General features: G+C 44.7%; 1 protein-coding gene across 2 annotated transcripts in view; it reads left to right on the forward strand.

Annotated features, from left to right (window-relative positions):
- Positions 1-12,438, forward strand: part of znf608 (zinc finger protein 608) — a 31,458-nt gene extending 19,020 nt beyond the window's left edge. Inside the window, exons 4-10 of one of the 2 annotated variants that reach the window (XM_035379984.1) lie at positions 3,651-3,738; positions 4,786-7,114; positions 7,934-8,324; positions 9,119-9,273; positions 10,676-10,823; positions 11,082-11,141; positions 11,494-12,438. In XM_035379984.1, the coding sequence (XP_035235875.1) occupies positions 3,651-3,738; positions 4,786-7,114; positions 7,934-8,324; positions 9,119-9,273; positions 10,676-10,823; positions 11,082-11,141; positions 11,494-11,513 (3,191 nt within the window). In that variant the 3' untranslated portion in view covers positions 11,514-12,438. Of the gene's footprint in view, positions 1-3,650; positions 3,739-4,785; positions 7,115-7,933; positions 8,325-9,101; positions 9,274-10,675; positions 10,824-11,081; positions 11,142-11,493 lie in introns of those variants that run through there. The other variant, XM_035379985.1, reaches the window with a different exon arrangement.
- Positions 12,439-13,087: the final 649 nt, after the last annotated feature.

Raw genomic sequence — 13,087 nt, forward strand, 5'->3', positions numbered from 1 at the left:
TTCTCCACAGTGCTGCTCCTCTTTCTGTTTCGCTCGTCATTAAACGGGTCAAATCACCTTCGCCATCACCTGTTCCCAATCGCTCCTTCGACCAGTACTTTTATAGATTGATTATACAGTAAAGACAGTCAAATGCAGTGTAATCAGTCATGAATTAGACTTGTTACAATGTCTTTATCAATATCCAAAACCCATGTGTGAAATTTCCTGAAAGCATACATGCACTATTAGAAAAAATATAGATTTTTAAAACTTAATTATAGCTTCCTCTCCTAGTTTCGATAGCTGTGTGCATATACTGCAGAGGCGAAGTAGAGAGTAGGCTTTAAATATTGATGCCTGATGTTTTGAAGCTGTTATGAATAGCGGCCTATTCAGACGGAAGGTTGGATTTGCAATACATATAAAACAAGTAGATAATAATAAATAAATTACTTTATTTGTATTGAACTATTCAACCCGAAGTGTTTTACATAACATTATTAGTAGAGAAAAATAAAGAAACTGGATAAATATACTATTTAAAAGTACACTATCTTAAAATACGTCTATCTGTTTTTTTTTTTAAGATGTCAACTTGCGCTGTAAATCTGATTGGCTGCGGCAGACTGTTCCATAGCTCTGGGCCATAAAACCAAAGGATGCCTCTCTCCTTCTTTTAAGCTTTACTGCTGGGAGGTTACAGGCCAACTCTAGAGGACCTTAAGAAAGGATAAACAGTCAGAAACATATTTCGGGGGCTCAACCGTTTGATGCTTTAAAATCAATTCTTAAAGGTGCGAGTAGGCCAACGCAGCAGGCTAAGGACAGGGGGAACAGTGAACTCTTACTTTTGTGCTGGTTATTGCTGTACTTCAGCAGCCGCGTGTTCTGAAGGAGCTGGAATGGAGACGTAAGGAGACCCGAGCACTGTGAGCAGTGTAACACAAGGGCCTCTGTAACGCTAGGGGCTCTGAGGGCTGTTTGGCTTCCTGTTTGATGAGAAAGAAAAAGAAGTGCCTGAAGGAAGCTCAAAGCCCCAGCCCTGATATCCCTCCTGATCTCCGCTCAGGTGATGACAGTCACTATCATCGGCATTTTTGTGTTGCTGTCAACTGCGAGCGGCACAGTGAGTGCTTTTATTTTCAAAAAAAAAAATGATGCAGTAGGTGACCTCTTAAACCGTGAGGACCAATAGCCTGCTCTATCAGGTCATCGCGTTGAACGAATAGTGAATAGCACGCTGCGTGTGCTTTTAGCCAAACAGAAGAGCGGTTGCCCTCCCCTGCCTCGTGCTTCTAAGATGGTGCTTGGGAGAGAAGCTTCTTTTTTGGTGGAGTTTCTTACTTTGCTTTATGCCGTTGACCTTCTAATTCCTCAACGTTTTTTTGTCAGAATCGTTCGAAGTACCGGAGAAAATGTGCGAGGTGTCACTTCGTTGACATCCATCCTTCGTTCTCGCGAACAGGATTTACGGGGTCCTCCGCAGATATTTATCCCATAATGCCTTTCACCTGTTCTGTCACGAGAAGTCACGTCTCACGGTGAGAGAAGAGCAACAATGGAATCTTTGGCAGGGAGGAAGCAGAGACTGTAAAAAATAGGGGAGGAAGCCTGCGCCGCTCGACCCAAAGCAATTTCTTTTAATCTGCGTTGATCTCATTGTGGAGGAAGCCCTTGCAAAAAACGGGGACGCTCGCTTTTGAAATCCACGCAATTTAAGGCGAATTAATTGTAAGCACGACCGATTTATCGTTCCGCCCATTGCTGAGATAAAAGGTTAATTTGATAAATGTGAGAGACACTTGGGGGGGGGGGGGGGGGTTCTCAGCTGATAAAAATCAAATTTCTCCCTGCAACTGAACTGCCCGATATTGTCGCGTTCGGGATCATTGCTTTTGTTTTTGCGGTGAATTAACCGAGGACACGCGCCGCGCTGGAGTGCATTGTTTTCGTACAGGTGCAGCAGGAAAAAATGGAAACGACACGAACCTATAGGCTTTAGTTTAACATAACGGCTTCTCTTGAGATGTAAATTGTGTGCATTAAAAGCAACCCCTATTTAAAGCGTGGTGAACTCCTAGTAATAAAGTTTATTTTTATCCGCGCTGATAAGGCCTGTGATGGCAGGCGATTTGCCCAGTGCCTCTGGCTTCGAGCCAGTCCTGTGACATTGTGGTTTGACCTTTGTTATGAGTAAGAGATTTATGCCAACATTACTTTTTCTATTACTCACAGGACGTTTTTCAGTGGCTGCTGACCTCGTAATATTTTGTAAAGCACCAAAATAATTTATTAATTGCCCTGTTCTGTGACTGTGTTGAATGCCAAACACATCCCCATTAGAATCTTACCTTGAAGGAGATTGTTTGCCTCTTGAGAGGCACAAGACAAATTAGACAAGATCAGGAAATGGCTCTTTATTAATTTTCAAACTGTATTATCTTTTTTTTGTTTGTTTAAATGATGCGGGTGGCATTTAGAACAAATTGCTTATCAGATAAGTGGTGTTTTAAGAACAGTTACGCAATCAGTGTTTTCTTTTTATGCAATTAGCTTTCGTCCAACAAATACATATTTATTTTCACTGTCTTAGCTCCATTCAACATAATTCACATCACAAGCCTGGGAATAATGTCAGTACATTAGACATTGTGAGATGTTTATCAGGGCAGTGTATAAACCGTTATTTACTTGTGACAGCTGAGATAGTGTTTCCTACTGGAATCAATTCATCCTTTCGGTTTATGGGTATTATACAAAAGCTGTAATGCAAAGAGAATTAAAAAAACAATTGTTCAGGGGATTGCTTATAGAATATAGTATTTTCATTGTGTTAGCAGAATTTTTTTTTCCCCGCCTGCATTGCAAATGTACTGCATGGTGTGAACAAAGTCTCAGGAGTTTTGTTGGCAAATCAGCAAAGGTAGCCCTGGGTTTGTTTCCTTCCATCTATTGAAACCCTTTTTTCTGAAATGTTCAGAACTGTTGTGAATGTGGGCTTTGACAAGTGGGCATTATGGAAGGCTATGCAAATGAGATCAGAATTGATTGGTGGGGTTCATCTGTGGAGACCAATTGAGAGCTCCGGTTTGGGGCTCCGAGCTCTGAGCGTCGCCCGCCAGGCTCGGCTGTAATCTTGGCTGCCTGCCAACAAAAGCAATTATGTGAAATAACAGCAAATGAGAAGGTGAGTGTCACTGTTTTACAGCAGAATGTGGGGAGCGCGTCCCTCCCGCTGGCTGCTCCATCTTGATTACACGCCGGAGGAAGAGACTGGAAGGTTTTCCTAACGCAGGCGGGGAGAGGAGCAGGGAGGAGGGGGGGGGTGGGGGGCGGAAAGACAGACGGCCGCGCGGTTGCAAATGTCTCCCGCGACGCCGAGGCTTGTTTCGTTCAATTCCGAGACTTAAGGCTGCAGGCCCCCTCGACGATTTCTTTTCTTCGCACGTGTGTTTTAGGCGACCCACGCAATGTGGATTTTTAAAAATGTGTGTTTTCGCCCATTTATAAATATGCAAATGTATTCAAACCACAGCTAATGAATAAAATAAAGAAGCGCACCATAGGTTTAGACAGAAGGCTTTTTTCCATTTCTGCTATAGCAATCGCTCCCATTCCACCAATTATACCTTTTGTTTCTTTGTGTTGCTGTGCTGTGCGTCTGATAGGGGTCCTTGTGGTGAATGTAACATGGAGGAAGCGGACCTATGTTGGGACTCTGCTGGACTGTACTCGGCATGATTGGGCTCCACCCAGGTAATGCTTACACACCAGAATGTGCCCCCCCCCCCCCCCAAATTCAGAGTCATTTCTCAAGGGCAGGGACTGCACAATTAGATTACCTGTGCTGTCAACAGAATTGAAATGTAGGCATATAATTGTACCATTAAAAACTAAACATAAATACATAGAAAGACACAATTACAGAACATACAATAGAATGAAGGCAGTTTGACAATAACATATAGGATGGTAATAGGATAGCTTATAATTTAATTTAGAAGTATGCCCTGCAGCTGTACTTCTTGTACCTACCTAGGCAATAGTTAGCAGATAGAATATTGAACCTGATATCAGTGTTTATTATCAACCCATGGAGTAAATTTCCAGTTCTCTTTTTGATGCGAAGGAACAAGAACATTTAATGTTTGTGTAATGTGATAAATATTAAAGGGATGTGCCTAATCAGATGAACTGATGCTTTGATGGAACCCGTGAAAATGAATTATTCCTTCATTTTTGCATATTTATATAACTTGAAAGGGAAGGATCTGTTCTTCTTGTTGATATTAAAAACATACTCTATTTTTATGTTCCTTGCAATGAGAGTTTTATTTGAATATAAGACCAAAAGGTCAATAATCAGTTCTTTGGGTCATTATTTGAATGCGTATTAATTCATTAAAAAAATGCTCTTTTTATGATTTCTCATCTGTATTAATATATATAATTCATTAATATAACTAGGAAAGTGAGGATAATAATCTTGGCAGCCACAGACTGTCTGAATATTCAGAACCTTGAAAAAACATCCCTAATTGAAATATTACAGTCAACCTTGCAGCACTCAATGTTCTCAGCATGTCAGTTTGATTTATCTTGAGGACACTTCCTGATTGTACATCGCAGGCAGGCATAGCGATTGTATATACTCAGGTCATCAATATAAAATACTGATATTTGAACTTGAATTGTCCTTAAGTTCAAAGATAAACATTCACACTTTTTTATTTATCTGTATTGAAAAATGTATAAATGTTGTTCTTTCCTTTTTTTATTTTTATTTATTTATTTATTTTTTAGATTTTGTGAATCCCCAAGTGATTTTGAGATGCGGGGGGGCCGGGGGCGGGGGAAGCGGATGCGGCTGGCCATCCCGAACATCCCGGGGGTCGAACCTGGTTTCCCGAAGGTGAGAGGAATGCCTCACAAGAGCCGGGGCGGGGCCATTCACAGCAAAGGCCGGCGGGGAAGCCTGAACCTGATCAGCAGCTGCAAGTCGCCCCCATTCTTCACGGTGGAGGAGCTCAAGCCCGGCTCGCTGATGGCGGGAAAACGCAAAAGCAAGCCGCCGGCGGATCTGGATCTGAGCCTCGTCGGGGAGGACACCAAAACGGGCAAACGAATTCGGGCGAAGTCCAGGAGCGCTCCGTCCACCCCGCAGGGGAAGTCGGACCCCACGTTCTTGGACCAGGGATGCTCATCGCCAACACTGATCGACTGCCCGCATCCCAACTGTAACAAGAAGTACAAGCATATCAACGGACTGCGGTACCACCAGACCCACGCCCACTTGGACATCGACCGCAAGATGGAGTTTGAGGTGGAGAGCGAGGACAGGTTCTCCGACTGTGAGGAGTCCTTCAGCAACATAAGTTTGGAATGCACGGAGAGCAACTGCAGTTCCCTGAAGAAGCCAAGCCCTCTGTGCAAAATGAGCACATTAGGGGTGCCAAAGAACAGAAGGGTCATGCTAGGCAATGACGGAGGTACCGGGACAAACTCTAAAACGCGTAGGAATTCAGGGACCAAAGGGCTTGTCGATAGCTTGAGTAACCTTCCGATCATCTCCAACATGACTGTGGTGCTTGAGAACTGTCTTGTGACTGACAGGAGCTCATCGGCAGAGATGCCCAAGCTGGAAGCTGAGGGCCTGATTGATAAAAAAGGTGCGAGTGACAAGAGCAAAAAAGCCAACGGTAAAACCGACAAGTGCTCATCCAAAGCTAAAACCACCAGGCCGATCGCTCCCGCCCCTCCTCCGCCTAAACTGATTGCGATTCCCACGGCAGCTTTCGCCACCAACGCCACGGGAGCCATCGCCCAGCGGTCGACGTCCGTCACGGCTGTTACTCACACTACGGCCAAGAGCCCCCCTCTCAAACCCATCAAGCCAAAGGCGACCGTCTTGGGAGAGCCAGGTTTAGCGAACGCTTCCTTGGTCACTTGCAAAGACAACAGGAGGAAAGAGAAACGGCGGCTAAAAGACAGGGGATGCAAGGAGGTCAGGAGTCCCAAATCCGACAACAAGCTCCTGAAACCCGACGACGGAAAGGTGGCGGTCAAGGAATTTCCTGTGAGCCTGTTGAAGGAGCACCTGAGCAAACAGGAAGTGGCTAACGGCCTGTCGGAGTCTCAAGAGAGTCGCATGGCCAGCATCCGAGCTGAGGCGGACAAGGTCTACACGTTCACCGACAACGCGCCCAGCCCTTCCATCGGCGGCTCTTCCAGGCTGGACAGCGGCGTCCTCGCGAACGGGGACGGTGCCACTAACAAGACCAACAGCCCCGCTTACTCGGACATATCCGACGCGGCCGACGACGGGGGACTGGATAGTCGCTCTGAGGGAGCGAGGTCCAAAACGAGCTTGCCCGCTGATATTAACGCCAACAAGGAGGGCACGGTCAAGGGATTCCCAACCACGCCACCTCAAGCAGCTCCTGGAAAAGAACCTCAGTCCCCCTATTATCATGGATACGACCCCTACTATCTCCCGGGATATATGCACACCGGGCAGCCAAACGCGTCTGCTTTTCCGAACAGCACGTCGACCCACGAGGACAAGACTAAGAAGGAAGAGACGAAGGAAGGAGCTGAGGACAAGGAAAAGGCTGATTTTTCCGAGGCTAAAAAAGCAGACGCGGCGAATTCAAGTTCGCAGTCCCATCTTCAGCTGGCTATGACCCAGACGCAGACCGCGCTCGCGCAGTCGCTGTACTACGGACAGTACGCCCGCGGACTCTACATGGATCAGAAGCTGTTGATGGTTTCCAACTCGTACAGGCAGCCGTACGAGAAGTATTACGACAATCAGCAGTTCGAGCAGAAAGCAGCGCCCCTGTCGAATCGCGAAGGGGAGCAATCGAAGGAGGACGCGAAACAGAAGATGAACTCGTCGGCCGTGGCGTCGAAAGCTACCGACGGGCCCAAGAGCTGCTGCGGTAAGCCTGCGGTGTCTAACGCCGAGGAGTCGGGGAGGCCACAGCTCCCAACCGCTCAGCATCACCAGGGAAAGTCGGCCTCCATCAACGAGGCCGAAAATCAGCAGCTCGTCAAAGAATCTGGAGACATGAAACCTGCCACTGAGCCTGTGAAGCAAACAACTCTGGAGCCAAAATTACCATTTGCTCATGTAAGCCTTTCTCAGTTTTCAAATCATCTAATAACATTCGGTACTTCAAATGTTCTTCAGTGGAATAACAGTATATATTTTAGAAAATATCCCTTAGACTGAATGAGAGCCATTATCTCCTGAGTAAATGTAACCTACAGTTTCTGTGTAAATATGCACATTTCATGCATAAATTATCAAAAATAAGCACCCTGAGGAAAGAGCGAAATGGTTCAGTGCTGTCATTTAGTGCACGGAATTGTACCGTGATTAATTTAAGATGTTCCCTGGTAGAGGGGCTGCATTCCATTTTAGATGGCACAAGAAAATCTGTTTCTGAAGAGCTGACAGTTAATGTCAGATCCGCAGTGATTCTCTCGAGAATCGTTCCAAATGGGTGTAGGGCAGCTTATGTTCTCATTTTCCACATGGTTACAATTCACAATTTTAATGACTCTGTTAAAGATTTTTTTCAACATGTTACCTTAGAACTGTTTTCTACATCTTCGCCTTCATTTATGCACACTTCTGTTGCCTCACCCAGCACCAATTTTACCAACAGAATGTCCTGTTGCTTGCATCAGACATTTTATCATTGGCAGAAAGGTACTGTTGAGAAGAAAAACCTCCCAGTTGACAGTTGGGAACAATCCATTTAAATCCATCTAAATGGCTTCACCATTTGCCTTCCAACAGTTCGTGAATGATGAAAATGGTCATTGAAAATAATGGTGGTCTGTTAATGAAAATGGTCCTTTAAGTCTCAAAGTTTTATTTTTTGTAATGTCTGATTAAAATACAGTGAAATAAAAAATAAGAACGTTTTTTCTTGGGATTCAGGAGTCGGAAGGCCAGAGTTGGTATAACCCGTATCAGTCCACGTACGCAGAACAGCAAACGCAGGAGGTGGTCGAGGAGGTAAGTGCTGACAAGGCCAAGGGAAGGGATGTGTCCCCTGGGTCTCTGACTCAGATGGAGGCGGAGCCCGAAGACGCCAAGAGGCAGGACGCCCATCCTGGATGCACCGAGGACTCCGGCAAGCTGGAGGAGCAGGAGGCCGCGGGGGCCGCGTCCGGAGACTCGAGGAACGCCAGGGTTGCCGTCTCGTCGCCCATGAATCCCCACCAGTCCTACATCCAGTACCAGCACGCGTACCCCTACCTGCAAATGTGCGACCCGAGCAACACTGCCTACCGGGTGATGTCACCGGCCCTGGTGCACAACTACCCAGGTAAGACCCTGAAAGCCGCCACCTCCATGCAGATGACCGTACGTCGTGCTCCTATTTGGTGTCAGTGCTGACTGTAATCCTAGCAGTGTGTTCACTAGTGTGATGTGGTGGGTACTGTGTTCACTAGTGTGATGTGGTGGGTACTGTGTTCACTAGTGTGATGTGGTGGGTACTGTGTTCACTAGTGTGATGTGGTGGGTACTGTGTTCACTAGTGTGATGTGGTGGGTACTGTGTTCATTAGTGTGATGTGGTGGGTGGTGTCAGTGCTGACTGTTATCCTAACAGTGTGTTCACTAGTGTGATGTGGTGGACTGTGTCAGTGCTGACTGTAATCCTAACAGTGAGTTCACTAGTGTGATGTGGTGGGTACTGTGTTCATTAGTGTGATGTGGTGGGCGATGTCAGTACTGACTGTTATCCTAACAGTGTGTTCACTAGTGTGATGTGGTGGGTACTGTGTTCACTAGTGTGATGTGGTGGGTACTGTGTTCATTAGTGTGATGTGGTGGGTGGTGTCAGTGCTGACTGTAATCCTAACAGTGTGTTCACTAGTGTGATGTGGTGGGTGGTGTCAGTGCTGACTGTAATCCTGACAGTGTGTTCACTAGTGTGATGTGGGTACTGTGTTCACTAGTGTGATGTGGTGGGTGGTGTCAGTGCTGACTGTAATCCTAACAGTGAGTTCACTAGTGTGATGTGGTGGGTACTGTGTTCACTAGTGTGATGTGTTGGGTGGTGTCAGTGCTGACTGTAATCCTAACAGTGTCTTCACTAGTCTGATGTGTTGGTCAGGCTTCCACTATCCCTTATATGGGAAAACTGCGGGCAGGGAGGAGTCTGAAGTAGCCCACAGCAGCCGTGGAATCACCAACAAGCCCCCCTGTGACTCCACCGCTCTCGAGTTACTGCAGCACCACAACTTGCCATACCACGGCAAATCTCCTGCGGTGAGCTTCCACCATCCATTCAACCGCCCCCCGCCACCCAACCCCGCCCCCACCCAGCCCCCCCCCACCCAGCCCCCCCTAACCTATGTCTTTCAATGCAGAGCGTATTTGTACTGTATACAACTTATTTTATTTGTCGGTTGATCTGTCCTGAATGTATAATGCAGTGCGCTCACTACTTGTTAGAATTTAGAATCCATTTGCCGCAAGGTAGCTGAAGTGTTGCAGGAGATTGCACATTCGAAATTAGCATCTTAAATTAGTACACTTCCCAAAGTTCACATTTGCGTTCATTTAGTTGCACGGGGTGGAAATTGATTCTTACGTTGCAGAGTTTTGCTTTGCATTTTATAGCTACATCCAGACAGACACTGCAGTTCCACATTACCTTTGTCAGCACTTTTGTAGAGGGGGTCAAATGGTAACTGTGGCAAGTCTGCATAACCAACAGAAGATTTTATAACTTATCAGTCAGTCCAAAATAAAGTATTAGAGAAGAGGCCATATGTGTGATTAGATTTGTTTTGGCTTCACATAAAGAACACAACATTTGTGCATTTGATTTGTACCTAAGTGATGCTTTAAACAAGGTATAATTAAATAGACATCATAAAGCCAAATGTCCTCCTGAACAGTATGCTGGGAAAATTGCCATTTGTATAAAATGCATTTCCTACAGCTGTTACCAAACTATGTATTCCTCTATATGCAAATAGGAGTGACTTGCCTGAAAACAGTGCTTTGAAAAGACATTTTATTTCACTATCTAATTAGATACTGATGTGCCACACAGCTGCCAACATTAATTGCATTCACTTCAGCTACTTCAGAAAGCCGCCAGACAGGTTTCCCAGTCCATTCTGGGATACTTGTTTATTTCTGAGTCAGAGGCATTTTTGCAGACAGCCACCGGAATGTCACAGAATATTTCTCCAAATTGGCATTTTAGGGTTTTAGAATGCGTTTAAATGCGGTCCGTTCTCACTCCTGCCACCGGTTCTGAAAAAAACATCGCCACGCTGTACAGAAGCATTTCGTTTGGAGTGGTATAGTTGATCCAGCTGGATTCCGTTTAATTCCTAAGAGGACAGGGGAACCAGCATACTGGTTTATTGCAGTATGTATGCTGAATATTACACTGGTCTTATGCTACAGCATTGGCATGATAATATGAACATCGTCGGGCCAGTGGGCTGTCAGAGTTATCGAAATGTGGATGTTGTCGCCCGAAATTAGATCATGTTTTCTGTATAGACATTTTGTGATTTCCGATATCTCCTGTGAGAGTACCTTAAAATACCTTAAAATAGCGCGGTTATGAATAATGCAGACTGAGAACAGCCTGAAAACGCTGTGGCATCGGACGCGACGTGTGAACGGCTTGTCCCGCTGTTGTTGACAGCCGGGGGAGAGGGGATCCCCGGAACGGGAGAGGGAGACGGAGCGGGACAGGGAGCACGCGCCCTTCGCCCGGCACCTTCACACCCATCACCACACGCACCTGGGCGTGGGATACCCCCTCATACCTGGGCAGTATGACCCCTACCAAGGTAAAAACCAACAACAACAGCAACAACACTGAAACAGCAGACAATGTTATGTGCAATCTAATACCGTCCAATGAGAGAGATTAGAAATGCTCTTGGCATAAAATCAGGTGTGTACTCGGGTCTGTGTTGCTGTGTTGTTGGGTCTTGTGTGTGGCACACGTAGGGCGTTGCCTGGCAGTGTGTGTAGCGTGTGCCAGCGTGTTGTCACGACGACGTGAGTTTTTTTGGTCTGTGACTTGAGCTGTTTTCGATCTGCAGGGTTGAGTTCTACGACCCTGGTGTCCAATCAGCAGGTGCCAGCTCAGACGTCCGCGGCTGGTATGTACCGTAGCGTGCGTCGTCTGGGTGACTGCCGCTAAACGTCTTTAATGGAGTAGAATTCTCATTTCCGCCATCGAAGACCTATTGCTTTCTCTCACTGAGCCCTCGGTATACTCACAATACGATCTCGCAGTTCAGCTGACTCCGCAAAGATGCCATCTGTGAATATAAAGCATTGATATATGTGCATGACGTTGGTTTAAATTTAAAAGAAGGCATTACAGTACTGCAGTGGCACGTACTGTAAAGTTAGAAGAGAAATGTCCTGGTTTGTCTCCAGGAGGAAAGAGTGGCGTGTTGCATGGAGGTCTAGAACTGACAAGTTCGTCCATGTTCTTTGTTTCCGCAGGGAACGACGGAAAGATTTGAACCTACAGCATGTGACGGGATCACATGACGATGGGGCGGATCCACAGACATCAATTCCATGGTGTTATTCATCGCCTCCATGGGAGGCACAAACCAGTTTAAACCAGTTTAAACCAGTTTTCATTTCTTATCAATGAAGATTTTATAAGAGTTCTAAAGCTGTTGTTATGCGATGATCGGTGGAACATATTTACTGCTTGACTGTTTATTTTGTAACGGTGAAGAGGACTCTGGGGAATCTCATCGTTGGCTCGCAGCTGCTGGACAGGAACGAAAAAGTGTACGCCTAGCGAATCAAGCATCAGCCACAAAAAAAAATAAAAAATTATAACGCAGTATTACTTTGTATGTATGGACATGTGTCATTGTGTATTTGTGTTACTGAATGTATTGAATATTGCAGCATCCCCGAGACGTTTGGAAGGGGACTGCAGTAGAAGTAACACTACGTACAAGTAACTATGAAGTGACTCCTTCTGTATTACTGAAATTGCATCTGTATACACTTGACTGTATTCACCCCTCTATTGTATCGTATTATGTGAGAGTAAATATACACTGAGTTTCTTTTTTTAAAATCCAGTGCCATAGAACTGTGGTGTATATTCTGTATATAGCTAATCGGCAGAGTATAACGCGCTTGTGTAAATTCTTTTTTTATTTTACGGCGTAGTCTGGCAGTTTAACCCAGTTCACCCGCATAGCATCTGTGATTGTTCTACTTGAATAGTGCTGCAATCTTTAAATGTTTACAAGTATTGACATGTAGGGAGAACCCTCACTGCTGTTGCCTGGTTATTTATTTAATGCTGTAATCAAGTTTATTTTACGTTAATGTCAAATGTACATTGAAATTGCAGTTGTTTTTTTATACCTGCCTTAAAAATGTTTGGCAATCAAAATTAAAGAAAAAGATGTTTATATACTCTGTCTATTCATTGTGTTTATTTCCCTGTTGTGTGTTTAATTATAATGAAAAAAATTGCACTGGCTCTAACTGTTAGTGTTTGTGTTAGTATTTAATTTGATTACTCGCTAAGATGTTATATTCCCATAATCTTCAGCTTATAAGGACATTACAGAATTTACATTCATTTACATGATTACATTGTTAAGTTGGAGAAATATTGCTATAGTAATGTTCATCTAGAGATTGTCCAATTTAAATTATGTTAATCTGGCCTAGAATCCATTTATAATGTTGAATTTTAATTATTTTTATCTCCAACTCAGTGTGAGGATACCTTCTTCATTTAACTGACTGATCTGCAGTACAACTATAGTTTTTCAATAAGGAAAGAACTACTGTATATTTCACATTCTTTCTCTGTGTAATTGCCATTGCAGTTATGATTTCATGAAAAAGGAAACTGTATCAAAATATATTTTGGTTGTCTGAATATTGATGCACTATCCAGGCTGTTTTATCCCCATTGCTCAGTTGTGTAGTTTGGCATATTATTATTATTATTATACATTCTGGCGTTAGTCGTGAAGTTGCTTCAGTTACAGCTGAATGAGGTTTCAATGGAAGTGAAAACAATGGAGGATAATATGAAAGACAAAAGGATACA

Source organism: Anguilla anguilla, chromosome 10 (genome assembly GCF_013347855.1).
Source record: "Anguilla anguilla isolate fAngAng1 chromosome 10, fAngAng1.pri, whole genome shotgun sequence".
Lineage (NCBI taxonomy): Eukaryota > Metazoa > Chordata > Actinopteri > Anguilliformes > Anguillidae > Anguilla > Anguilla anguilla.